The sequence below is a fragment of the Symphalangus syndactylus genome, chromosome 4 (genome assembly GCF_028878055.3).
Source record: "Symphalangus syndactylus isolate Jambi chromosome 4, NHGRI_mSymSyn1-v2.1_pri, whole genome shotgun sequence".
Classification (NCBI taxonomy): domain Eukaryota; kingdom Metazoa; phylum Chordata; class Mammalia; order Primates; family Hylobatidae; genus Symphalangus; species Symphalangus syndactylus.
Window position 1 is genome coordinate 23,943,568 of NC_072426.2, and position 25,187 is coordinate 23,968,754.

The 25,187-nt window shown below is 40.7% G+C and overlaps 2 protein-coding genes across 4 annotated transcripts in view; one reads left to right on the top strand and one right to left on the bottom strand.

The window, feature by feature from the left end:
* The window catches only part of LOC129480470 (zinc finger matrin-type protein 1-like), a 123,017-nt gene extending 98,037 nt beyond the window's left edge, over positions 1–24,980 (top strand). Inside the window, exons 2-3 of one of the 3 annotated variants that reach the window (XM_063637132.1) lie at positions 1,670–1,786; positions 22,692–22,814. In XM_063637132.1, coding sequence (XP_063493202.1) covers positions 1,670–1,786; positions 22,692–22,783 — 209 coding nt within the window. In that variant the 3' untranslated portion in view covers positions 22,784–22,814. Of the gene's footprint in view, positions 1–1,669; positions 1,787–22,691; positions 22,815–24,650 lie in introns of those variants that run through there. The other 2 variants (XM_063637134.1, XR_010120286.1) reach the window with 2 other exon arrangements.
* Positions 7,443–14,844, bottom strand: IFIT2 (interferon induced protein with tetratricopeptide repeats 2). Its single transcript, XM_055274272.2, has 2 exons — positions 14,245–14,844; positions 7,443–10,402 (listed from the first exon to the last, which is right to left on the bottom strand). Exons 1-2 carry the CDS (start codon positions 14,247–14,249, stop codon positions 8,989–8,991), a joined length of 1,419 nt encoding a protein of 472 aa, XP_055130247.1. The 5' UTR covers positions 14,250–14,844; the 3' UTR covers positions 7,443–8,988.
* Positions 24,981–25,187: the final 207 nt, after the last annotated feature.

Here is a 25,187-nt window from a genome sequence, read left to right on the forward strand (position 1 = left end):
TCCCCCAGCCTCGCTGCCGTCCTGCAGTTGGATCTCAGACTGCTGTGCTAGCAGTGAGCAAGGCTCCACGGGCATGGGACCCTCCGAGCCAGGAGCGGGATATAATCTTTTGGTGTGCTGTTTGCTAAGACTGTTGGTAAAGCACAGTATTAGGGTGGTAGTGTCCCAATTTTCCAAGTACCGTCTGTCATGGCTTCCCTTGGCTAGGAAAGGGAATTCCCTGACTCCTTGCCCTTCCCGGGTGATGCGATGCCCCGCCCTGCTTTGGCCCATGCTCTGTGGGCTGCACCCACTGTCTGACAAGCCCCAGTGAGATGAACCCAGTACCTCAGTTGGAAATGCAGAAATTACTATCTTCTGCATCACTCACGCTGGGAGCTATAGACTGGAGCTGTTCCTATTCGGCCATCTTGGAACCTCCTCTGAAACTGCATTTTTAATAATGTCTCTAGGAGATTCTGATGTAGGGGTTTCTGGGACCTGGTTATATGAAAGACTTCCAAAATGTTTTGTAAAAAAAAAATAGTAGTTTTGTCCAGTAAATTGTCCCCCAGAAGTAAATTTAGACCTGGAGACCTAGATTTAATTCTCTCTGTTTACTTTACTAGTTCTCGAATTTTCCAGGGGCCAAATCATTGAGCCAGAATTTCCTTTTTGCCTCACATTAAACATATGAAGTCAGGCCCTGGAGGAATCTCTGAGCTGTTCAGCTCTCCAAGCTCTGGATAATAATTTAGTTTACCCAGCAGTAGAATGGGCAAAAGTAATACACATATTATTTATGTGTATTTCATGTGTTTAATGGATGGATTATATATTTATGAAGGAATTGTTAGCTAGAAGCATTTCCTCCATCCTGTAGCTGCACAAAGCAGAGAACTCTTGTATAGCAAAATTGACATGACATATGGTGTTTCCAACAACAGAGTCTCATGAGATACTTCAAGTTCAGAGTTTGTTATAGTCTATGAAAGTAACCTGCAACTTGGAAAAGTCTAATTCTGATTGGTTGCTTAACTTAACAATTTGTTATCTTGGTGATAATAAAGTGACATATCTCTATAAAAGGTACATATATTTGTGATATCATAAATGGTATAAATACCATCCTTATACCCAGTTAGGAGGTGCCTTTGGTCCCATGCTTTAGAGGGTCCCATATATCACAGATACAAACATGTAAAATTTTAAAAGAACAAATAGCACCTCTGTTACTCAGAATCCAGTGCTTAATTTTGATAGAATTGGACTTGAAACCCTAAACATCCAGTCCAGGGAAAAGTTGCCTATCTTCCCTTCTTTGCTCACAATGAATGGAGATTATATCATGCATGTTTGTGCATTGTGAGGGAGCTGATTTTTAGAGACAGATTCTGCTTTGGAGTTCAGAGAGGATTGTAGCAATAAAGATCAGAGAAAAGGCAAATTCAGCAGACTGCTCAAAGCCTGTCTTTCACCAGAATGCAATAGATTCTTATGTAATGAAGAATTATTTTTCCAGTACAGTAGCACCTATTGTCTGTTTTCTTGCTTTTCTTTTTGTTCTAATTCCTGGCTCAAAAAGTACTCATGAATTAGCAGTATTTGCAACAGTTGCACATGGTGACTGAATAACATTCTGCATCATTAAGAAATTCATATTATTCTTTTTTTTTTTTCTTTTTGACAGAGTCTCACTCTGTAGCCAGGCTGGAGTGCAGTGGCATAATCTCGGCTCACTGCAGCCTTCACCTCCTGGGTTCAAGAAATTCACCTGCCTCAGCCTCCCGAATAGTTGGGACTACAGGTACCCACCACCACACCCACCTAATTTTTGTATTTTTAGTAGAGACGAGGTTTCACCATGTTGGCCAGGATGGTGTCGATCTCTAAACCTCGTGATCCGCCCGCCTTGGCCTCTCAAGGTGTTAGGATTAGAGGCATGAGCCACTGCACTTGGGCATAAATTCACATCATTCTTAAATTGTACACATGCAGATTTGAACTTACATATGGAGTCAAATTCTCTTCTGTATTTGGACTCTTTCTTTGTGCCAATTTGCCAGTCAGTAAGGTTCCTGCATATGAGTATTTAAATATAAAATCAGATGGGACCAGATTTTCATAGCACACCCAACTCAGAAAATAAAATACATAACTTATCTAACATATCTACTGAATGTGACAGCAATGACAGTATTCAAAATGCTACTAATAAGGATACAACACAACGAAAACAAACTTAGAAGTAAAAATAGATAACAAAAGAAAAATTTTCTTTATTATATTTGGAATAAGAGTGCTCATTTTTAACAGCTATAATAAAATATAATTCACATATCATACAATTCATCCATTTAAAGTATAAAATTCAATAGCTTTCATTATATTCACAGTTATGCAACCAGCACCACAATCAATTATAGAACATTCTCGAGCTGTCATCTCCCATCATCACAACCCCCTCCCCTAGCCTTAGGCAACTGCTAATCTATTTTCTGTGTCTACAAATTTGCCTCCATTCAACATTTCATATAAACAGAATCATACGATATGTGACCTTTTTAAATTGCCTTTTGTCACTTTGCATGTTTTCAAGGTTCATCTGTGTTGTATCATGTATCAGTAAGTATTTCACTTATTTTTGTTTCCAAATAATATTCTATTATGTGGCTCTACCATATTTAATTTATCAGTTCATCAGTTGATGGGTCCACTTTTTGGCCATCATGAATAATGCAGCTATGAATACAGCTATGAACATTCATGCACAAGTTTTGTGTGAGCATATGTTTTCATGTTTTCCTTTTTCTTACATATGTATCTAGGAATGGAATTGCTGGGTCATATGGTAACTATGTTTAACCATTTGAAGAACTGTCCAGCTATTTTCCAAAGTGGCTGCACCATTTTACATTAAACATACTTATTTTTGAGGTAATACAGATTTTCTTATCTGAGATCTCAAGAGATGAGTTACTGAAAGAGAGAGAAGGCTGTAGGAAGGAAAATATGCTGGTATGATCTTCATTTCTGACTAAAGGATAAACTGAAAAATGGGACCAGATTGAAATGGTTGCAGTTCAATCTATACCTCTGCTATTTAAGGTGTAGTTTACAGACTACTGGCCTTGATTTGACCTGAGAGCTTGTGAGAAATACAGAGTCTCAGGCTCCACCAAGATCTACTGAATCATAGTCTACATTTTAACAAGATCCTCAGGTGATTGTGCACGTGAAAGTAGGCACTGCACACTAAAGTTTGAGAAATACTGGTCTGATTAGAACTCTAGATATTCTACAGGTAATAACATGTAAGACAGTGCTGGACTGCACACAAAAGTGTGTGCTCGTGTGATTGAAAGCTAGAGTGTATTCTAGGTATGCAAGCCATATCCTCTGCCAGTCATTTTCTCCTTCCTCCCATGTCTCCTTGGATAATCTGCTCTCATTCCTGCAGAAAGCATGCACTCAAAGCCCCTGCTTTGTCTGGCATATGATCTCATTCTCTTGGTCAACTGGATTCTTTTTTTTTTTTTTTTTTTTGAGAGGGAGTCTTGCTGTGTCACCCAGCCTGGAGAGCAGTGGCGCAATCTCGGCTCACTGCAAGCTCCGCCTCCCAGGTTCACGCCATTCTCCCGCCTCAGCCTCCTGAGTAGCGGGGACTACAGGTGCTTGCTACCACGCCCAGCTAATTTTTTGTATTTTTTAGTAGAGACAGGGTTTCACCATGTTAGCCAGGATGGTCTCGATCTCCTGACCTCGTGATCAGCCCGCCTCGGTCAACTGGATTCTATTGGTAATGGATATTGACTTGAAATGAGACAAACAGATATTTCTTTGGAATTTTGATCAGAAGAAAGTGATTCTAGAAAGTCTTTATTGAATTATTATTATTATTTATTTTTTGAGACGGTCTCATCTCACTGTGTTGCCCAGGCTGTAGTGCAGTGGCACGATCTCAGCTCACTGAAGCCCCCACCTCCTACCTAACACTTGAGGAGGGCTCAAGTGTTCCTCCTACCTAAGCATCCCAAGTAGATGGGACTACAGGTGCATGCCACCAAGCCCAGCTAAGTTTTGTATTTTTTGTAGAGATAGGGTTTCACCATGCTGTCCAGGCCGGTCTCGACCTCCTGGGCTCAAACAATCCACTCACTTCAGCCTCCCAAAGTGTGGCGATTACAGGTGTGAGCCACTGCACCTGGCCTTTGTTGAATTATTAGGAGAAGAGATAAGTAACCTGGTAGGGATGTTTTCCACTTCATGCACAGAGACGCGAAGTCATCTCTAGAAAGAGAAACTTGAAGGAAGAAGACATAAAGGGAAGATAAAAGTGAGAAAGAAGGAGAGAAAAAGGAAGAGAGAGGTGGTGGGGGGAGAGAGAGAGAGAGGAGAGAAAACTAGCATTCTGTGTGTGGAGAGGATTTCCATCATACAGATTCCACACTTGAACATTTTATTTCTCTGTGATCTATACGCCAGTGCCTTGTTTGGAAATATATGCATGCACTCATCAGATTGACAAAAATTAAAGACTGGTAATATTCAGTATTGGTGAAGATGCTGGAAACAGTATTTCTCATACATTGCTAGTGGAAATAATAATTTCCTTTTTAACACCTAGACAAATCAACTCTTTTCCATAACCTAAAAGCCTTACACATTATATAAAATGTTTCTATTTAAATATTCTGGTAAACTCTAGCTTTCCTTAATCAACAATTAGAAGATATATTACGAAGTTTTATACATACGTTTTAAAGCTCCAACTTATGTAGGCTTTTTCAGTAAATGAAAAAAATGTACAAGTAGGTTTGAGGGTTTTTTTTTTTTTTTTTTTGAGACAGGGTCTCCTGTCACTCAGGCTGGAGTGCAGTGGTGCCATCTCACTGCAACTACCACCTCCCAGGTTCATGAGATTCTCCTGCCTCAACCTCCTGAGTAGCTGGGATTATATGCACACACCGCCACGCCTGGTTAATTTTTTTTTTTGTATTTTTTTTTTTTTTTAGTAGAGATGGGGTTTCACCATATTGGTCAAGCTGGTCTGGAACTCCTGACCTCAGGTGATCCACCCTCCTCGGCCTCCCAAAGTGCTGGGATTTTAGGCTTGAGCCACCACATCTGGCCAGGTTTGAGTTTTCAAGTGTAGTGCTTGATGACAAATTAGTAAGTTTAATTTAAAAATGAGAAAGGAAAATGTGTGCTCAGTGGTTTCATATCACAGTGCCTTTGCTCTGTGATATCTGTAAATCAAAAGCAGAACATAAATAGGCTCATTTACTTGGGATATCCAGGATGCTGGAAAGGTAAAGAAAGACTTTTCAAATATTTTAATTATATTATATCTGTATAAACACACTGGGGCCAATTTCCAGGTCTCTAGAAGGATTTCAGGAATTTCCAGGTTCAGGGCAGAATTTACTACATATTTTTACATTTTATTCAATTCAGAAATAACATAAACTGTGACTCATTATGTTTCCAAAACAAGTGAGACATAAACCAAGGCTCTGGGGTTGATTTGTATCGTTTACCTGTTTGGTAGCCTCCTTTTCAACAGCAGCCTACAGAGAACCAGAGGAGAAGCAGAACTGTTTGGGATTTGTTTCCACAGGCTTCCAACAAATCCTGCCTCTGGTCTCTTCTCTAGTCTTAAGTCCTGTATGTAAAGCAGCTGAAGGGAGGCCCCATGTAGAGCTGAGAATGCCAGTCTTACAAGTGCATGCACCCAGGTACATCTAAGGATTTTAGTGGGTTTCCCTCTTTGCAGCCTCCCTAGAAGGTGTAGATAATCAGCAATGAGGTAGCTGCACTATTAATCATGGGGAAAATTTCTTACATATTAGTCTAAGTTAGTCCCTTTTCCAAAATTGGCAATGGGGCAAATGTAGGTTGGAAACTACAACCCTCAGATTGGCATCCAAGGTTGATTGCACATACGGTAGGGATCCTAACACAAGGCCTATCTGTGTTGTAATCAGGATTCTAATACTTCCAGTCTTCCAATTGCACTGGATCCAGTTGTATTGGATGTGCCAATTGACATAGGGTATGAAGGAAGGTGAAAGTGCAGCATGACTCAAGGTCAGCTGTCCCCAGGGACTGTGTCTGAGCTCTATGGAGAAAGACAAGCAGAAGTTGATGAATCTTTTTCACTGAGGACTCTGAGGCAGAGAAATAAATAAGAACTACTTGGAACCAACACAGAGATAAGAAGAATTCTTCTCACTCTTTCACTGGCACTAACACACTTGAAAACATTGTTGGCAGAGATATTAGTACTCTCAAGCTGGCAATCAAATACAGAGAATGTGAAATGTATTGAAGGCAGTTTTAGGGGCAGTGGTCATCGATGGATATGGGTGCTGAAGCTACACAAGTAGCAGATGTGATCAGATAACTCTGATAGACGGGTTCATCAGCACATAGGAGACATCTACTAGGGGCTTGCCGTGTTGGATGAATATATGAAGGGAGTCAAATGTCCTGCCCTGGGAAATGTGGTTAAAACGCTGGGAATTATAAGTCAAGCCCAATTAATGTGACTCCATTTGTTATTCCTGGATAGTGAAATTTCAGGAAATAGGAGCTATGTACATAATTTTCATTATTTTCCAATCGTTTGTTAACTTTAAGCCCTCAAATAAATATTAAGTGTAATATGTTATGTTTCCCTTTTCTACACTTCTTGCTGTTTCCCCACTAAGGGTCCTGTTCCAGCAAGGGACTGGTGGCATGACATGCAAGGACAAGATTACATACATCCATCTTTAGCACACACAGGTACCAATGGTCCTCTCTCAAGGTCGGCATACCTGTCCATTTTAACCTTCCACTCCGAATACGTGTGGTGTTCCTTCCCAGGCACCAGATGTAGTCCTAATTTACTCAGGCAAGGTGAGCTAGATCTTCCCCTGAAACATACACTTGTCCATTTCGATCCAATGAAATGAGTTTACCTTTGCAGTTGGTGTGATTTGTGTTTTCCATTAGAGGCCTTGAAAAATAATAGAGATTTCGGGCCTTCTTGTCTCTTCCTATTCTTTACTTAATAGGGAAGACTCTCTAACACGCATTTGGATTGCGTCCAGGATGGGGCATAAAATGGAATCAGTGACATTTATTTCTCATAACAGAGGTCACAATAGAGAAAATGTGATGAAAGCACAAAATTTAACAAAGAAAAGGGCAGCAGCCCACCCACCATCAAGGTGGAGACAGAATGTCTGTGTTCATGTAGGTCAATGGTAGCAGGTGGCAGATGGCAGCTGTTATCCGAAGCCCTGGACTCTTAAAGCTGAGCTAAAAAGTTTTGTTCTGTTTGTTCAGGTGATTATGATAGTAGACCAGTCGAGGTTATCTGGATTTGGTTCACACCTGTGTAACATTTCATTTGTCAGTAGCTGAGTCTGAAAGATTTAAAGTGCAGCAAAATTCCAGATGAACCAGAATACTGCTTTATGTTTTATCATATTTAGGTTATTTATTAATGAAAATATATGACATTTTCAGGAATACAAATTTTGTACCCTGATGACCTCAAATGCATGCAACAAGATTTTTAATACAGAAAATAACACAAAAACTGTTGTTACAGTGGTTAGAATTTTTAACTTTAAAAAGCCATGAATTCTTATTGTTTTAATTGCACAATAAAATAATGTTGATATATACTTAAGCTTAAATTAATTCCAACAGGCAAACATTTTCCAACCCAGAGTGTGGCTGATGCTTGGTCAGATGACTCTATTTTGGTTCACACCAACTTTGATGTCTAAGCTATTCAGTATCTACCTAGAAAATCTCAATTATTCCAAGCATACCATGAATTTTGTGATTTCTCAGAAGATTTTTGGAGTTAAAAGAAGTGTTTATATCACTTAATATCCAACATTTCTAAAGGGGGGAAAACCCCACCTTCTATTATTAATGGCATTTCCCAAGTCCTTGCACCAGGCCCTTAGTCACCAGGTTCCCGCATTTTGTTGCTTTCCTATCATCTCAAACCAGGTTCATGAAAGCATTTGAACAAAGTTCAGTCTTCATTTTACCAAAAAAAAAATTTCCTAATAGTGGCTAAAATACTGAAAATTTCTCCATTTGATTACAATCTACAAAGATAAACCAGCATTCCTTTCTCTTTCTCTCTTTTGGTTACTTTTTCCCTATCCCTACTGGTGGAACATTTATTTTTTCACACAGGTTTTAAAGAAATACATTATGTTGGTTTCTAGTGTATTGTACAGAATCCATTCTCATTCTTTACATGCTACATTACGACTATGAGGAGGGCAGTGTAGAGGTGAACTCTCTGTATATTTGCTGAGAGTCTTGTACACTTTGCTTTTTCTACCCATTGCTTCTAGCTATGTATCTTCCTGTTCTCTGCTCTCTTCTCAAACTATGTTGCCACCTCAATTAATCAGGCACTTGAATTCACGTTGTGTAGAATACTCAAGGTTGATGATAAACTGGGAAGGAGGAGGAAGGAGGCAGAGGTAAGCGATGGGGGATACTGAGCCCTATTTAGACTTTGGTCCCCCAGGTTTTGGATGAACTTAGCACATTACTGGCTATGCAGGACTAATGTCTATGGGATGCAAAATGACTGCAAGTATGGAACAACATTGCAAAAATGGACTTCAGTATTACATGAGGGATTTGGCTGCTTTATATAAACATAGAAACAAGCCCAGTGGATTACTCCACTAAATGTGACCAAGCAAATGTTACAGTTCAAATTGCACTCAAGAAGTCAATTGAGAAATAATTCTATCACCAAGCCCTTGGACCTACCCCCCAATCTGGTCCCTCTCCCAGAACTCCTTGGGCTTTCTCAAGACCCAGGAATTCAGGCGTTAACATAACCCTGTCCAGTGGTATAGCCAGCGTCTTAGTCCAATCTTTTGCCATACCAGTCATTGCATATTTTGAATACCAACTTGGTGGAGGAATTTCAGCTCCCTTTCAGCAGTAGCCTAGTGGGCACCACATCTCTATTCTTCATTCCCCATTCCAGCTTGATGCTGAAGGGATGAGGCTTCCAGACTCCAAACCCCTCTCAGAGTCTTCATCTGCTTGTTGCAATTTTTCGTTCAGCTCCTGAAGGAATGCCAAGACATGCAAAGCCTCAGAATCTGCTCCATTTTTAGAAAGTCGCATTTTGGCAATTTTTTGCAGTTTGTCTTTCATCTTTTCTTTCTCCCTTGATTTCTGGTTTATTTTTACACCCTCTATAAAGTGGTGGATGGCCTTGTCTTCACACTTCATTTGGTACAGCTGAAAGTTGCCATACCGCAGATGGAGCAGTTGTTTCGCTACAGGAGTAAGCTCTTTACTGAATTCCTTTTGGAAGTAATACTCTGCTTCTTCATACTGATCTGCTAGAGCATGGAGGCTGGCAAGAATGGAACAGACACGGAAGAGATTATCATTGGCCTCATCAGCTTTCTTCAGATGAGCCACAGCGTGTCCTATTAGTTCCAGTAACTTTCTTTTCCCATGCATTCCATTCTCTCTTAGATTCATTACTTGGAGGACTTTTGCCCTATAGCAGCACCCAATTTGGCAATGCAGGTAAGCATTGTTTGGTATGTATTCTAAAGCCTTTTTAAGCAGTTCAATAGCTTTGTCTGGCTCATCTTTTCTTCGATAAAACTTTGCTGCACTACGAAGTACATCTGTTACACCTGGGGCTTTCTCCAAGGCTTCTTCAACTAACTTCTCTCCTTCACCTTCCTCTTCACCTTCTTCACGCATCTTATGAAGCTTCAGAGCCAGGAGGACTTTAAGGTACTGGTTGTCAGGATTCAGCCGAATGGCTTGCCTCAGAGGGTCAATGGCATTCTGAGATGGTGGCCAGTTGTCCAGACGGTAGCTTGCTATTGCCAGTCCAGAGGTGAATTCTGGGTTCTTTGGCTTCTTTTCCAGAGCCTTCTCAAAGCACACCTTCGCTCTTTCATTTTGGTTTCCTCCACACTTTAACCGTGTCCACCCTTCCTCACAGTCAAGCTCTGGACTCTCAATTCTATAGGGACTGGAAAACTTCTCACAGACATGTTTCACCTTGTCTACATAAATCTGAGCATCTGAGAGTCGGCCCATGTGATAGTAGACCCAGGCATAGTTTCCCCAGGTGACCAGACTTCTGATTTCTGCTTGGTCAGCATGCTCTTGCTGGATTAACTCTTCAGCTTTACATAAGCATTCCAGGGCTGCCTCGTTTTGCCCTTTAAGGTGCTTTAGATAGGCCAGTAGGTTGCACATTGTGGCTTTGAATTCACGATTCTGAAACTCAGTCCGGTAAAATACTTTGTCTTCAAAATCATCCAAGGAGTTTTCTCCCTCCATCAAGTTCCAGGTGAAATGGCATTTTAGTTGCCGTAGGCTGCTCTCCAAGGAATTCTTAGTGTTCTCACTGTAGGGAAAAACAGAAAGATGGACACTTTGAGACATAGATTTATATGTCAAGAAATGGGAGCATGGCAAATAAAATTCTCCTCTTCCTAAAGGCTGTTAACACAAATCAAAGAAACTCTCCTTCTTTTCTTTCTATAATATGTTTTTCCTTATTGTTAATTCCTGCATGTGGTAGCAGGAGTTTAGGGACTGTGGGCAGCAGAAGAATTAGGGCGAGGGCAGTGGGTTGTTCTCTGAGTGTGTGGCTAGGTTTTCATGAATAAGACAGTTTTTGTTAAATAGCTCTGCCCTCTCTGCTTTCAAGGGCCTCTGTGGAGGCTTGGTTTTATTTATGTAGTTTTAAAGAAGTAAATTTTTTCATTGCTTTTTGTTTCTTTTCTTCATTCTTCCCTAGCTTTACTTTTGTACTTTGAAAATTTCAGCTTTATAATTTTTTATTCTTTTGATGTTTTGCCATGGTGATTTTAATTTCTCATCCCTCTGAAATGCAGCTTCATTTTATCTTTGATATTCTTAATTCCTTAGTTCTCCTTCATTTGCCTTTAAAGAAATCTTGATCACTTTCGATTTTCTGTCTATTTCAGCTTTTAATATATCCTTCATTTATTTTGTCTATTCAAACTTTCTGACCTTTTATCAGATTGGTTTTAATTTCTATTGGTTTATTACTTTAACACGCTACATTCTCATTTTTTTCTGTGAATTTTTCCATTTTAACCATTTGAATCTTATTTTCAACCATTCTTAATTTTTACTCATTTTATCTGCTTTTGTATTATTCTCTCATTTAATTTCAAGTATTATTTATGTTAGCAATGTCTTAAACATTTATTTTGGAATAAAATGTAATTTTTTTCCTTTTTTCCCACCTTATACCTCTACTTCTTAAACTGGTGATTTCTGTTCTTAACACATCTCATTGAGTTGCTCTATTAATAATTTTGTACTTGATTGTTTGAATTTTTTTTTGAAATTTTATTTTTCTCCTCTGCGTTTTGCTTTTATAACAAGGGGCAAGAAGTGCAGCTACAGGGAAGGCTCACAAGGCCACTAGCTCCTTTTCTTATAGAAAGAGCTCTTTTTTCTTTAGGGTACCCTTTTGACTCTCTTGGAAAGATTTTCCATTCCCTTCAGTGTTGGTCCTCAAAATAAATAAATAAACCAAAATCAACCACATCAAAAAACAAAACAAAACAAACAAGACAACAACAACAAAAAAAAATGAAAAAAACCAGAGAACAGACAAATGAGCAAAAGCCTGTATTTCGAATTACTTTGGAGATGAATAATATTCCATGTCCCAAATTACTTCTCAACACTGCCTGTGTATTGGAGTCTCTGTAATGTTGCTTTTTCTTACTTAAATTTTTTTTTTTGTGGTATCTATACAGCAACCCTTGTATCAGGAGCTGTATTTCTAAATAGTATGGCTTCTTATACAACCAATAGATATCTGGAATGTCATGCAATGTGGCAGGATCACTTTTGAAACATATGTCTAGATAGAAGATTATGTGACCCCTCTTTCTAACTGCCCCTCTCTCTCCCACTTTTTATACCACTCCTTCCCACTCCCATTTTGATTGGGAATCTTCCTGTGAACTCACTAAGAATAAAAATAGATCTGTTTGGACATGAGCTTTTCAACAGGAATGCAGCTGCCATTAGGATGCCCGACACCAAGCCAAGCACTCTCTGGGGCTCCCGCCCCTGGGGTTAGTTACATCAAGAGACTTAGACAACCTGGCTCTTTGCTAAGACCTATTTGGAGCTTTGAATGGAAGGTATGTCCTTCCTATAAACTCCTGCCCATTTTCCATCCTATTTTTGTTTGTTTGTTTGTTTGTTTGTTTATTCTGCTTGGGATAGTTAAGTCTCCATTTGTCCCAAGAAACAGAGGTGAGCAGGAACTGATTCAAAGTTCCTAGAGTGCCGCACAGGACCATGGGTAGGACTGTAGTGACCCCAGGAGGATCAGAACAGGACACTGGGGAGCTTGGAGGGCTCAGACCCTGTGTTTTCTCCATGTGCATCTCAGTCACACTCTCTACTGCATTCATTACAGAATATAGTGAGTCCTACAGAATATGGCCACTCTCAGACCCCAAGCATGTGCAGCACACATCCTAACACCTGAAGACTCACTCTAGCTTCCTTGCTCCCTCTCAATTCCATTTCCAACTTCCACTCGAGTTTGGGTGCTCAATCCCTTAACACATAAACTCCTTAGCTCCTTTCTCATTTTACAAAAGAAACAGAGAGAGTAAATAGAATTGAGGTTATCTCCACCACATAAAACAAAAAGTCCATTGTGCATTTGCAGGATAGAGATATTTAATATACACACTTATGTAAAATCCCTTTGAGCAGCCATTTAAAAGGCACCCAACCTCACTGCTTGATTTTGGGTTTTTATTTCCACTGTTAAGTTAGAGAAGCCGGTGCCAGATACTTGCTTCCTGGGCTCTGGCTCGTGAGGACCTATTCTCCTGATTCCTATGGAAGTTCCAGTTGTATAAACAACAACAATTTCTTCCTTTGCCTCTTACCTGGATGAAAGACACAGTGACATTATCAACCAGGCTCCGAACTAATGCTACCACCGCAGTCTCAGAATCACTGAGGAGCCTTTTAGAAACACACATCCTCAGACTCCAACTCAGACCCGCTTAATGAGAATCTCTGGGGAGTCACCCTAGGACTCTGTCCTTAATAAGCTGTCCAGGCAATTTTTATGCATGCTCAATTTTGAGAACCACTGTCTTAGAGCACAAGGGCAATGCCCAATGAAAGTCACGACAGATAAAGAATTAAGGAAAGCAAGAAGGACAGGTGGGTCTGTATCGTAATGGGAAAAATTCAAGGTAAGACCATGCTAAAATTCTAAGAAATAAGAAAAGGGTTCTATAGATTCTGGGTGACTACAAAAAAAGAAATCTGTAAATATCTCAAATCTTTTTTTTTTTTTTCATCAGGCAGAACATTTGCTCTAGCAGGAAATAGTATCGTTTCAAGAAGAGAAATCAGGAACCTCACAGAAAGAGGGCAAGGTGTCTCACAGGAAGTAAGCACTGGGGTTGGTAACACGGGATTCCAGAGCTCCCAGGATGAGGGTTAGGCAACCAGGTCCGGCCACCCCACCTTCAAACCGGAGAAAATAGTTCCCTTCCTGCTCAATGAGCTAACACTTCCTCTCCAGGGCAATCTCATGTTTTGGGGTTAGAACGGAATGTTAGAGGTGAGAACTATTTTCTCCAAGCACTCCATCTCTAATTCATACTCAGGAGGCATTTTGGGGTGAAAATATTTAAGTTTACCAGCCCTTGTGCAAATCTGAGATGAAGGACTACATTAAAAGTAAAATTCACCTTCACGGGAAGTGGGGTTTGCTATTCTGTGTATATCTTTAACAGTGTCTGCTGAAAAGAACCCTTTTGTTAAATAATTGTATTACGAGTCACCAACTTAATCCTTTCGAATATGAAATAAGACAGGGTCAGTGCACAAGAGCAATGCCTCCAGACCCATCTTTAAGTGAAGCACCCGGCCGATGAAACATCCCTCTCTGCTGCCTTCTTTCTCTGATCTCAACTCAGCTCCCCAGGCCTGCAGTTCTGGAGATGAATTTAGGAAGCTTGCCAGTGTGAAGCAGAAAATTGTTCAGGAGGGAACAAACCAGCATTGGTAAGACAGATTTACAACCAACAGAGGTAGAGGTATAGTAAGGCTGTAAACAAACACTAAAATGGAGCTGGCCGTCTTTGGGAGCATAGCTTCTCAGGATTTGCATTGGACAAGATGACTCAACAGCACTACCGAATACGAAGGGAAAATATTTACCTCATGGTTGCCGTGCAATTCTCAGCTGTTCGGCAGGGCTGTGGTTCAGGCAGCTGCACTCTTCAGAAATCTTCCTCTTCTGCCACCAATAAATGCTGAAGATACCTATATATACAAGTGGCCTCTGGCTCCTTTTTGTCTGTTTCCCTTCAGCTGACGTTACAAGAGAGAAAGTGAAACTGGAAAGTGAAATTGGCAGGACTCTTTTTTTTTTTCTTTTCGTTATACTTTAGAGGACTCTTTTTCCTCCGGAGCTGAGTTGTGATCAGAGAAAGAAGGCAGCAGAGAGGGATGTTTCATCGGCCTGGTGCTTCACTTAAAGATGGGTCTGGGGGCATTGCTCTTGTGCACTGTCCCTCTCTTATTTCATATTGGAAAAGATTAAGTTGGGGACTTGTAATAAAATTATTTAACAAAAGGGTTCTTTTCAGCAGATAGTGTTAAAGATACACACAGAATAGCAAACCCCACTTCCTGCAAAGGTGAATTTTACTTTTAATGTAGTCCTTCATCTCAGATTTGCACAAGAGCTGGTAAACTTAGATATTTTCACCCCAAAATGCTCTTGAGTAAGAGCCAAGCCGAGCTGGGTAGTGAGTTAGAAGAACTTCCTCTTTGTGGAATGTACTGATGACATCAAGGGAGCACAACTCTGAGAAGGACACATTTACAAAGCACCCTGCCTTGTGATTACCATATTAACCCATCTTTGCTCTGCCTTATACCAATATGATCCACAGGCCACTGTAATGAGCAGTTATCTAGCCTCGACAGGACAGGGGATTTTAGTCTGAATCATTGCTGAATCTCCAGTCCCTGCAAAACAACCTGCACATTCCATGGTATGGCAAGCATTCCCAAATGAATACATGATTAGAAGCATGGGCAGTGATGTCTGTCTATCTGGCTTTGAAGTCAGCCTCCACTTTTATGCTATGAAACTCTGGGGAAAATTATTGAATGTCTCTGCTTCGGTTTTGTAAATTGGGAATAATACCGCTACTGGTTCACTGTGGTGTTGGGAGGGTGAAATGAGAGAATACATGAAATGTCCTTAGAATAATGCCTGGCAGTAATAGGTAAATGTTAGTTTCTATTATAATTATTAACTAAAATCGTTAACCAAAGTGATCAGAGGGCAAACTTTCTTTTTTTCAGGCTGGAGTGTGGTGGAAAGATCCCTGCTTACTGCAACCTCCACTTCCCTGGTTTAAGTGATTCTCCTGCCTCAGCCTTTCAAGTAGCTGGGATTACAGGCACGCACCACCATGCCTGGCTGATTTTTGTATTTTTAGTAGAGATGGGGTTGCGCCATGTTGGCCAGGCTGGTCTCAAGCTCCTGATCTCAGGTGATCTGCCTGCCTTGGCCTGCCAAAGTGCTGGGATTACAGGCGTGAGCCACCATGCCCGGCCAGGGGAAATTTCAATGTTTGCTTTTTCCAGAACTTTATCTCCTCTGACATTCAACAATCCATCACAATTACTGACCTAAGCCAAACAATTCCTAACATCTCCTTATGTTCTTGGCTTCCCCAAGCCCCACAATATTTTCCCCCTTTTTATTGATGTATAATAATTTACATATTTATGAGTTGCATGTGAGTGTTTGTTACATGCAAAGAATGTTTAATGATCAAGTCAGGGTAATTGGGGTATGCATCACCTTCAGTGTTTATCATTTTTATGTATTGGTATCATTTCAAGTCCTCTTTTCTGGTTACTTTAAAATATACATAATATTGTTGCTAAGTATAGTCACCCTAGTCTGCTATCAAACATTATAACTTATTTTTTCTATTTAACGGTATGTTTGTACCCATAACCTAACTCTCATCTTCCCACCATCCCCTTCCCAGTCTCTGGTATCTATTGTTCTATTCTCAATGTCCATGAGATAAAGTGTTTTAGCTCCCACATTTGAGTAAGAACATGCAGTATTTGTCATTCTGTGCCTGGCTTATTGCATTTAACATAATGGTCTCCAGTTACAACTACATTGCTGCAAATTACATGATTTCATTCCTCTTTAATGGCTGAATAATATCCCATTGTGTATATATACAATATTTTCTTTATCCATTTGTTCACATGAGCACCTATGTTGATTTCCTATCTTTGCTCTTATGAATAGTGGTGTGATGAACATGTGAGTGCAGGTATCCTTTTGATTTACTGATTTATTTTCCTTTGGATAGACACCCAGTAGTGTGATTGCTGGGTCTTATGAAAATTCTATTTTTAGTTTTTTGAGAGCTTTCCATACTGTTTTCCATAATGACTGTACTAATTTATATTCCTACCAACAATGTGTAAGAGTTCCCTTTCCCCTGCATCCTTGCCAGCATTTTTTTTTTTTTAATAATAGTCATACTAACTGGGGTGAGATGATATCTCATTGTGATTTTTATTTGCATTTCCTTGGGGTTGAGTGATGTTGAGTATTTTTTCATATGCCTGTTGGTCACATATACCAGAGCTCCTTTATAGGTGATGAGATGCTTTTGCTGTCTTTAAAATGTTCTTTTTGTCACTGACTTTAGATAGTTTGACTATAATGCTCCATGGAGAAGACCTTTTTGCACTGTATCTGATTGGGGATTGCTGGGCCTCCTGTATCTGGATGTCTAAATCTCTTCCTAGACTTGGGAAGTTCTCATCTATTATTTCATTACCTAGATTTTTCAAACCCTTTCAGTTTCCCTTCGCCTTTAGAGATACTGATAATTCATATATTTGGTCACCTTATGGTGTCCCATAGATCATGAAGACTTTGTTCATACTTTTTAATTCTTTTTTTTCTTTATTTTTGTCTTATTGGATTATTTCAAAAGACCTGTCTTCGAGTTCTGATGTTCTCTTTTCTGCTTCGTCTAGTCTACTGTCAAAGCTTTTTGTATATTTTGTATTTCATTCAAGGAATTCTTCAGCTCCAGAATTTCAGTTAGGTTATTTTTATGATACCTATTTCTTTGGCAAATTTCTCATTCATATCCTGAATTGTTTCTCCAATTTCTGTGTATTGTTTGAATTGTATTGGATTTGGAAATCTCTTGTATCTTGCTGAGCTTCTTTAGTATTTTATATATATATATATATATATATATATATTTTTTTTTTTTTTTGGAAATGGAGTCTCACTCTGTTGCCTAGGCTGGAGTGCAGTGGTGTAATCTCTGCTCACTGCAACCTCTGCCTCCCTGGTTCAAGTGATTCTCCTTCCTCAGCCTCCCAAGCTGGGATTACAGGCATGTACCACCATGCCTGGCTAATTTTTGTATGTTTAGTAGAGACGGGGTTTCACTGTGTTGGCCAGGCTGGTCTTGAACTCCTGACCTCAAGTGATCCACCCGCCTCAGCCTCCCTAAGTTCTGGGATTACAGTTGTGAGGCACTGTGCTTAGTATCATAATTTTGAATTGTTTTTCCTGGATTTCTTTTTTGATTGGGATCTGTTGCTGGGGAACTGTATTCCTTTGAAGGTATCATATTTCCTTGCTTTTACAGGCTTCCTGTGTCCTTTCACTGATATCTGAGCATCTAATATAATAGTCATTTCTTTCAGTTTTGAATTTGCTTTTGTAGGGGAGGACTTTTTCCTGAAGATATATCAACAATATTGGTTGAGTAAGGCACTTCGACTTTGATTCTGAATGTGCATGGTAGTGTAGTCTCTGTACAATTTATTTGGCTGTGATCAGTGATATATATGATTTCCTTGATGGTTTCGGATGGGGTTATTCTTGGAGGCTATCATGACATTTTACTGGGAACAGGGTTGCCATGTGGGCCAGTCTTCAGGCCCCAGTGGTGGCAGCAGTGGGTTGAGGATGTCTGATCTTCGGCCCCAGAACAGCATACACTGGCACTGGTGTTAGTGGGACCAGGCGGGCTAATTCCTGGGCGCCCAGATAGCTTGCTCAGGTGCTGATACTGGCAGCAGTGGGCCAGGTGGGTGAGTGGGTTCTCAAGTCCCTGGGCAGCTGATGTGATCTGGGCAGGCAGTAGTAGCCAACGGTGGGACAAACCCTTGGTTTCTGATAAGTGTACACTGATGTTGGCAGTGGCTGTGGTGCAGGGTTGCCACCTATACCACAGACACACAGCTCTCAGGCTCTTTCATTCTCTGTAATAGCAACCCCACAGCACTGTGCAGAGAGAGGAGAGACCCTGTTCTTTATGTGTGAGCCTAGGCACAGAGCCCATGCGTCCAGTGGGGGTGCAGTCACCACTCACAGCACCAGACAGGCAGCCCTCTGGTTTCCCTGCCCCAACCTCTGGTAGTAGCATCAGTGGCTGTGCCTGCAGCACTGTATGGAGGGCAAGAAGGGGCTCTGCTCTCTACATGTAAGCCCAAGCACAGAGCCTGCTTCACTAGTGGGAGAGTATCTCACTATCTACTTGTGAGGCCGAGTACAGAGTTTGTGGTGCTGCTAAGGGTAGGGTCACTTCTCACAGCCCCAAACAGGGGGCTCTGGAAAGGGCATGTTTTAGTTTCCTTTGTGTCAGAGGCTGTCTTTTTGGCACATTGCACCATTCTTTCTCTGGGGAGTAGTACTCCCTGTGGGCTGGGGTGCTGCGGACCCTGTATTACCTTTGGGTCTTGCCAGTGCTGTGTCACTGTAGCCCACTGGGTGGATACTGGGAAATATCACTGGGGGCTCCTGCGATATGGAGATATGGGAGCTGTGGTTCCCAGGATAGGACGCAATTCCATGACTGTAGTCTCACAATGGTGCCGTTTAGGTCTTGGGGAAGCTGAGAGACCCAGCGTGAGTTCCCTGTCTCATGAAATACCCTTGTGGGGTCTCCAAATCACCACCCATACTGGTGTCAGAGTTTGTATGGGTAGAGAAACTCTCTCATGTTTAAGATTGCAGCAGTTTGCAGGAGGGATGCGGACTGCTGAAGTTCTCTCATTTGCCCTTTCCTTGAAATGCCAAGGCCCTCTGGTATCCTGGCCAATCTCAGCCAAGCTGGCCACTTGATTCCTTCTTCTTCTGCAACTTGGGTGTTTCCCATGACTTCTCTGTTGAATTCTAGTGTTGTCTCCTAGATGTTCTATTTGAGGTATAATTATCTATTCATAATTTTGGTTCTTCTTTCTAGAGAGGGTGGATGTCTGATGTCTCTAGTCAGCCATCCTGAACCAGAATCCCCACCATATTTTAAATCCCTGCTTGTTGCCCCGGTATTTGACATCCCCAAATCACAATGTACAGCCATAGTATTTTGTAATGATAGAAGAAATATATTTTTCTTGATTTTTCCTTATTCATACCCTTAGTCACAAAGGGGGTAATCATGTATATAGACCCAAAAGAAAATAACAGTACCTCAAAGATTGAGGTCAGAAAATTACAAAAAGCACAGATAGAACACATTCTCCAGCAAAACCGAGGTTGTTAAGGTAGGTTATTCAGTCTTGGGAAAAGTTATTTATCATAATTTTTTTCTGCCTAGAGCAGGGAGGAAAAAGAAACTATCCTTCCTAAAATGTCTCGACCCTTTGATTAGGATGCACAGCTAAGCCTGTCCCAGTTGGAAACCCTTACTTTTGTGTCTTACTTAAGAGTTTCAAGTTCCTTTTCTATTTACAAGTTCTTCTTCTTCTTGTTGTGTTTTTTTTTTTTTTTTTTGATAGTCTCACTCTGTTGCCAAGGCTAGACTACAGTGGTGAGATCTTGGCTCACTGCAACCTCTGCCTACTGGGTTCAAGCAGTTCTCGTGCCTCACCCTCCCAAGTAGCTGGCTACTTGGCCCAGCTACCAAGCCCAGCTGATTTTTGTATTTTTAGTAGAGATGGGGTATTGCCATGTTGGCCAGGCTGGTCTTGAACTCCTGGCCTTAAGGGATCTGCCCGCCTTGGGAAGCACTCCCAAAGTGCTGGGATTACAGGCATGAGCAACAGTGCCTGGCTTCTATTTACAAGTTCTATTAGGTACTTATAGAAATGTATGTTAGGTTTTTAAGAAATGCTGAAATAGGAAAGTGGAAATGCTGTGGGTTTGGTTTGATTTATTTTTTGAACTCAGTATTCAAGAAAACTGTTGGATAGGAATTTTAAAATCTTATGAATAAAAGTACTGGTTGGGGAGAAGCATAGAGAAAGGTTTTACCATGGTCACTGTGCTTTGAAATGGTTGAGATACTGATTTACACTTCAGAAATGTGTATGGGTAGTGCCTGTATATAATGTTACCACAGCAGGTATGCATCAGCTGATTTAGTAGCTGGGTTAGTGTGAGACTATGCATGCAATGTGATTGCAAAATAGCAACTGAAAAGGAAAACCAACTTTCTCCTGATGTTATTTCTATTTTGAGAAAATGAAACTTATTAGAAAGAGTTCTGATTACCCTCATTGCTACAAATATATATGTGTCTTTTTCCTGGAATATAGGCCCTGTTCATATTTCCTAGAACAATATGTTTCATTTATATAGAACATAGATTTGCTTCCTGTTCCTGGAATGGGTTACATCAACTACAGATGGAATAATGCAATAATTCTCATATTGCGACCTGCCACCAGCAATATCAGCATCACCTGGAAGTGCAAATTCTTAGTCCCCATTCTAGACTGACAGAATCAGAAATTCCAGTGTGGGACCCAGAAATCTAGGTGTTGATAAGCCTTCCAGATAATTACAATGCATGCTAAAGTCTGAGAACTAAATAATATATTGAATGTAAGCAAAAATACTTTTACTTCTATAAAATGAAACTCTATGCTTTTTCCTTGAGATTTAAAAAAAAATTTGACCCTCTTTTTTGTTTTGAGTCTATTTTTAACTGAAGTTTTGTCCACCTAGAAGAGCTGGTGACTGTTCAATAGTATTCACACTTGTTAGAGGAATACTTAGGTAGCCCAGTGGGTTTTCTTGATCCCCACAATGGGCTATAATTTGGAAACAATGTGTTCCCACCTGTACAACATTCCCTTCTGTACTCATTCACAAATACACGTTTAAAATGGTCTTCCAAATGAACTTCAAAAATATTGATATAGTTAATAAAATAGCTCCCCATTCTTTTTTCCTTTCCTTTTCTTTTCTTTCCTTTCCTTTCCTTTCCTTTCCTTTCCTTTCCTTTCCTTTCCTTTCCTTTCCTTTCCTTTCCTTTCCTTTCCTTTCCTTTCCTTTCTTCCTTTTTTTTTCTTTTCAGACAAAGTGTTGCTCTGTCACCCAGGCTGGAGTGCAGTGGCACAATCAGAGCTCACTGTAGCCTTGACCTCCCTCCCAGGCTCAAGTGATCTTCCCACCTCAGTCTCCTGAGTAGCTGGGATCACAGATGAGTGCCACTACACCCAGCTAATTTTTTATTTCTTGTAGAGATAGGGTCTCACTATGTTCCCCAGGCTGCTCTCAAACTCCTGGTCTCAACTGATCTTCTTGCTTCAGCCTCCCAAAGTGCTGGGATTACAGGCATAATCCACAGCACTTGGCCAGCTCCCCATTCTTATTCTTTTTTCAAAAATTAATTAAACACCATTTCTTCTTGCTGTGGTTTGAATATGTCCTCCAAAGTTCATGTGTTGGAAACTTGATCCCCAATGTGGCAGTGTTGGGAGGTGGGACCTAATGGGAGGTATTTGGGTTATGGGGGCATTGTCCTCTTGAATAGATTAATGCCATTATTGAAGGATGGAGTTCCGTATAAAAGGATGACTTCAACCTTCTCTTGCTCACCCTCACCCCCTATTTACCCTTCCATCATGGGATGACCCAGTGAGAGGGCCCTGGCCAGATGTGGCCTCTTGATCTTGGACTTTCCAGCCTCCAGAACCATGCGTCAATAAATGTCTGTTCATTATAAATTACCCAATCTCCCAATCTGCCTATCTGTGGTATTCTGTTATAGCAGAACAAAATGGACTAAGACATTTTTCAGTATTAATTTTTTAGACTGCAATTGGGCAGCCTTTGAGTGGAAACTTGATGTGGGTAAATGACTTTACCTTCCCATAGTCCTATTCAGAAATAAGACCCCCCTAAATAAACTTCTGCTGGGACAATTTGTACCTTATCCCTGTTAGAACACTAGGAGTATTTGTTTCATTCATTCATTCACCATTCATTCATCAAATCAATACTTACTGAGAATCTACTATGTGCCAGGCACCATTCTAGGCTCTTAAGATACATCAGTATGCAAAGATCTCTGTCCTCATGGAGCTTATATTCTATCAGGAAGAGATGGCAATAACTGCTATGGACTGAATTGAGTTCCCCACTGCTTTCCCAAGATTCATCATTGAAGCCTTAACCCTCAACGTAACTTTGTTTGGAGATAGGGCCTGTGAGGAGGTATTTAAGGTTAGATGAGGTCTTAAGGGTGGGGCCCCTAATCTGATAACACTGATGTCTTCATACAAAGAAGAAGAAAAAGAAGAGACCTCAGATCTCTCTCTCTCTCTCTTTTTCTCTCTCTCTCTCTCATCTCACACAGAGGAAAGGCCATGTGATGACAGAGAAAAGGCTGCCATCTCCAGGCCAGAAAGAGAGGCCTCACCAGAAACAACTTGGACTTCTAGCATCTAGAACTGTGAGAAAATAGATTTCTGTTGCTTAAGCCACCTAGTCTGTGATTTTTCTTTATGGCAGCCAATGTAGACTAATACAATAATAAATAAATTAGACAATATGGGACAAGTGCATGGGAAAAAAAAAGAGTAAATGGAGACCATAAGAGGAATTACATATGGGTGGAGAAAAGGGGGGTGGGATCTGATAGCTGCTGCTAAGTAATAGAGATGGAAACAGTGTTAGTCTGTTCTCATACTCTAGAAAGATACTACCTGAGACTGGGTAATTTATAAGGGAAAGAGGTTTAACTGACTCACAGTTCCATGGGGAGGGCTCAGGAAACTTGCAATCATGGCAGAAGGCAAAGGGGAAGCAAGGTACCTTCTTCATAAGGCAGCAGGAGGGAGTGAATGTAAGCAGAGGAAATGTCAGACGCTTATAAAACCATCAGCTCTCATGAGAACTCACTCACTATCATGAGAATAGCATGGGGGAAACCACCCCTATGATCCAATCCTCCCACCTTGACACGTGGGGATTATGGGGATTACAATTTGAGATGAGATTTGGGTGGGGACACAAAGCCAAACCATATTAGAAACCTTTCTGTGCCTCAATTTCTTCATTTTTAAAATGGGAATTGTGCCCAGGTACAGTGGCTCATTTCTGTAATCTCAGCACTTTGAGAGGCAGAGGCAGGAGAATTGCTTGAGGCCAGGAGTTTGAAACAAGTCTGGGCAACATAGCAAGACCCTATCTCTACAATTAAAAAAAAAAAATAGCCAGGCATGGTGGCATGAGCCTGGCCTCCTAGCTACCCAGGAGGATTGCTTTAGCCCAGAAGTTTGAGGCTGCAGTGAACCAAGATTGCACCATTGTACGCCAGCCTGTGTGACAGAATGTGACTAGGTCTCTAAAAACAGAAAATGAATTATGTTAGTATTTACCATATAGGGTTTTGTGGAGATTGAGTGGACTACTATGTATAAAACTCTGAGAACAGTACTTGGCACATGGTAAATGCCCAATAAGCGTTAGTTATTACTACCTTCTACTGCCACCCGTACCATTTACCATCTTTGAATACCACTTACTTCTAGGGCCAGGGGCCACTCATCTGAAAGTGGTCTGTTCTCTAATGTGGAGCTTTGACTATAGTATTATCAGGTATTGGTGGCTGCCGCTGGGTTGCTATTTCAGATCCTTTTTTTCTTTTTATTCTCTTTGTTGGCCACAGTGAGAAACTGGGATGCTACTCTAGAAGAAGACGAATCAGTGCCTCTGTACAAAGGGATCTTTGTGCTGCCAAAAGAGTAGAAAAGTTTTTCCCAGAACCAAAATATTTCAGAATTGTGGAAAATCCAGTTTTGGAAACCTACTCAAAAGAGAAGAAATATTGCTATCACAGAATCCCTGAATTAGTATACACCTAGCTGCTATAACAAAGACGCTCAAAAACATAAATGACACTGTAAAAGAAGTTTATTTCTTGTTCACATAACTTTCCAAGGCTGGTGTTCTGGGCAACTTCTAGTTCCCTTCCATGCAATGATTCAAGGACACGGAGTTCTTCCATCCTGTAACTCTACCATCCCCTAGAGCCTGGAAATTGAGAGTAAAGAGGGTACACCTGATTCTTAACTATCTTTACTTGGAAATGACATACATCACATTCACTCACATTCTATTAGGAAGAACTAGTTCATGGTCCACCTGGGGAGAAGTGAAAGTTCATGTAGCTGCAGAGTAGGAAGCCCCCTTCCTGGTGACGACTTCATATTATGAAGGGGAAACACTAATTTGGAAGGAACATGAATTGTTTCCACCACAGTATCCTACTGTGGCCCTAAATAACCATGTATATCCTTCTTCCCAAACATAGAACATAAACGGACCTTTCCCAGGGGAGCCAACCCACAGTCAAGGAATCATTGCACTCAGCTCATGGTCAGGGATTTCTGAGCAAAGCACTGTCCTACCTAAGGTTTTTATGTGACTCCTTGTGGTCTGGTGCTTAAAAGAAAAAAAAAAATCAAAAGGCTAGTTAAGACTAGATAACTCATGTGTATCATGGTATCATGTGTATTGTGGTAGGTTAACTATAATAAACAATTTCAGTTGAAAAAAGACAGCATGGAAGAATCTCAGAGGTCAGGAATCTGTAGCAATGATGAAATTCTGCTGGATAGACATTTTGAAGATCCCCTTCCCTGGTAATGGCAGAAGTTTCTTAATTAGACCCTGATTTTGCTATCTGATAAGAACTATCCAGCCATTTTTTTTTTTTTTTTTTGAGACAGAATCTTGCTCTGTCACCGAGGCTGGAGTGCAGTGACACAATCTCAGATCACTGCAACCTCTGCTTCCTGGGTTCAAGTGACTCTCCTGCCTCTACCTCCCAAGTAGCTGGGACTACAGG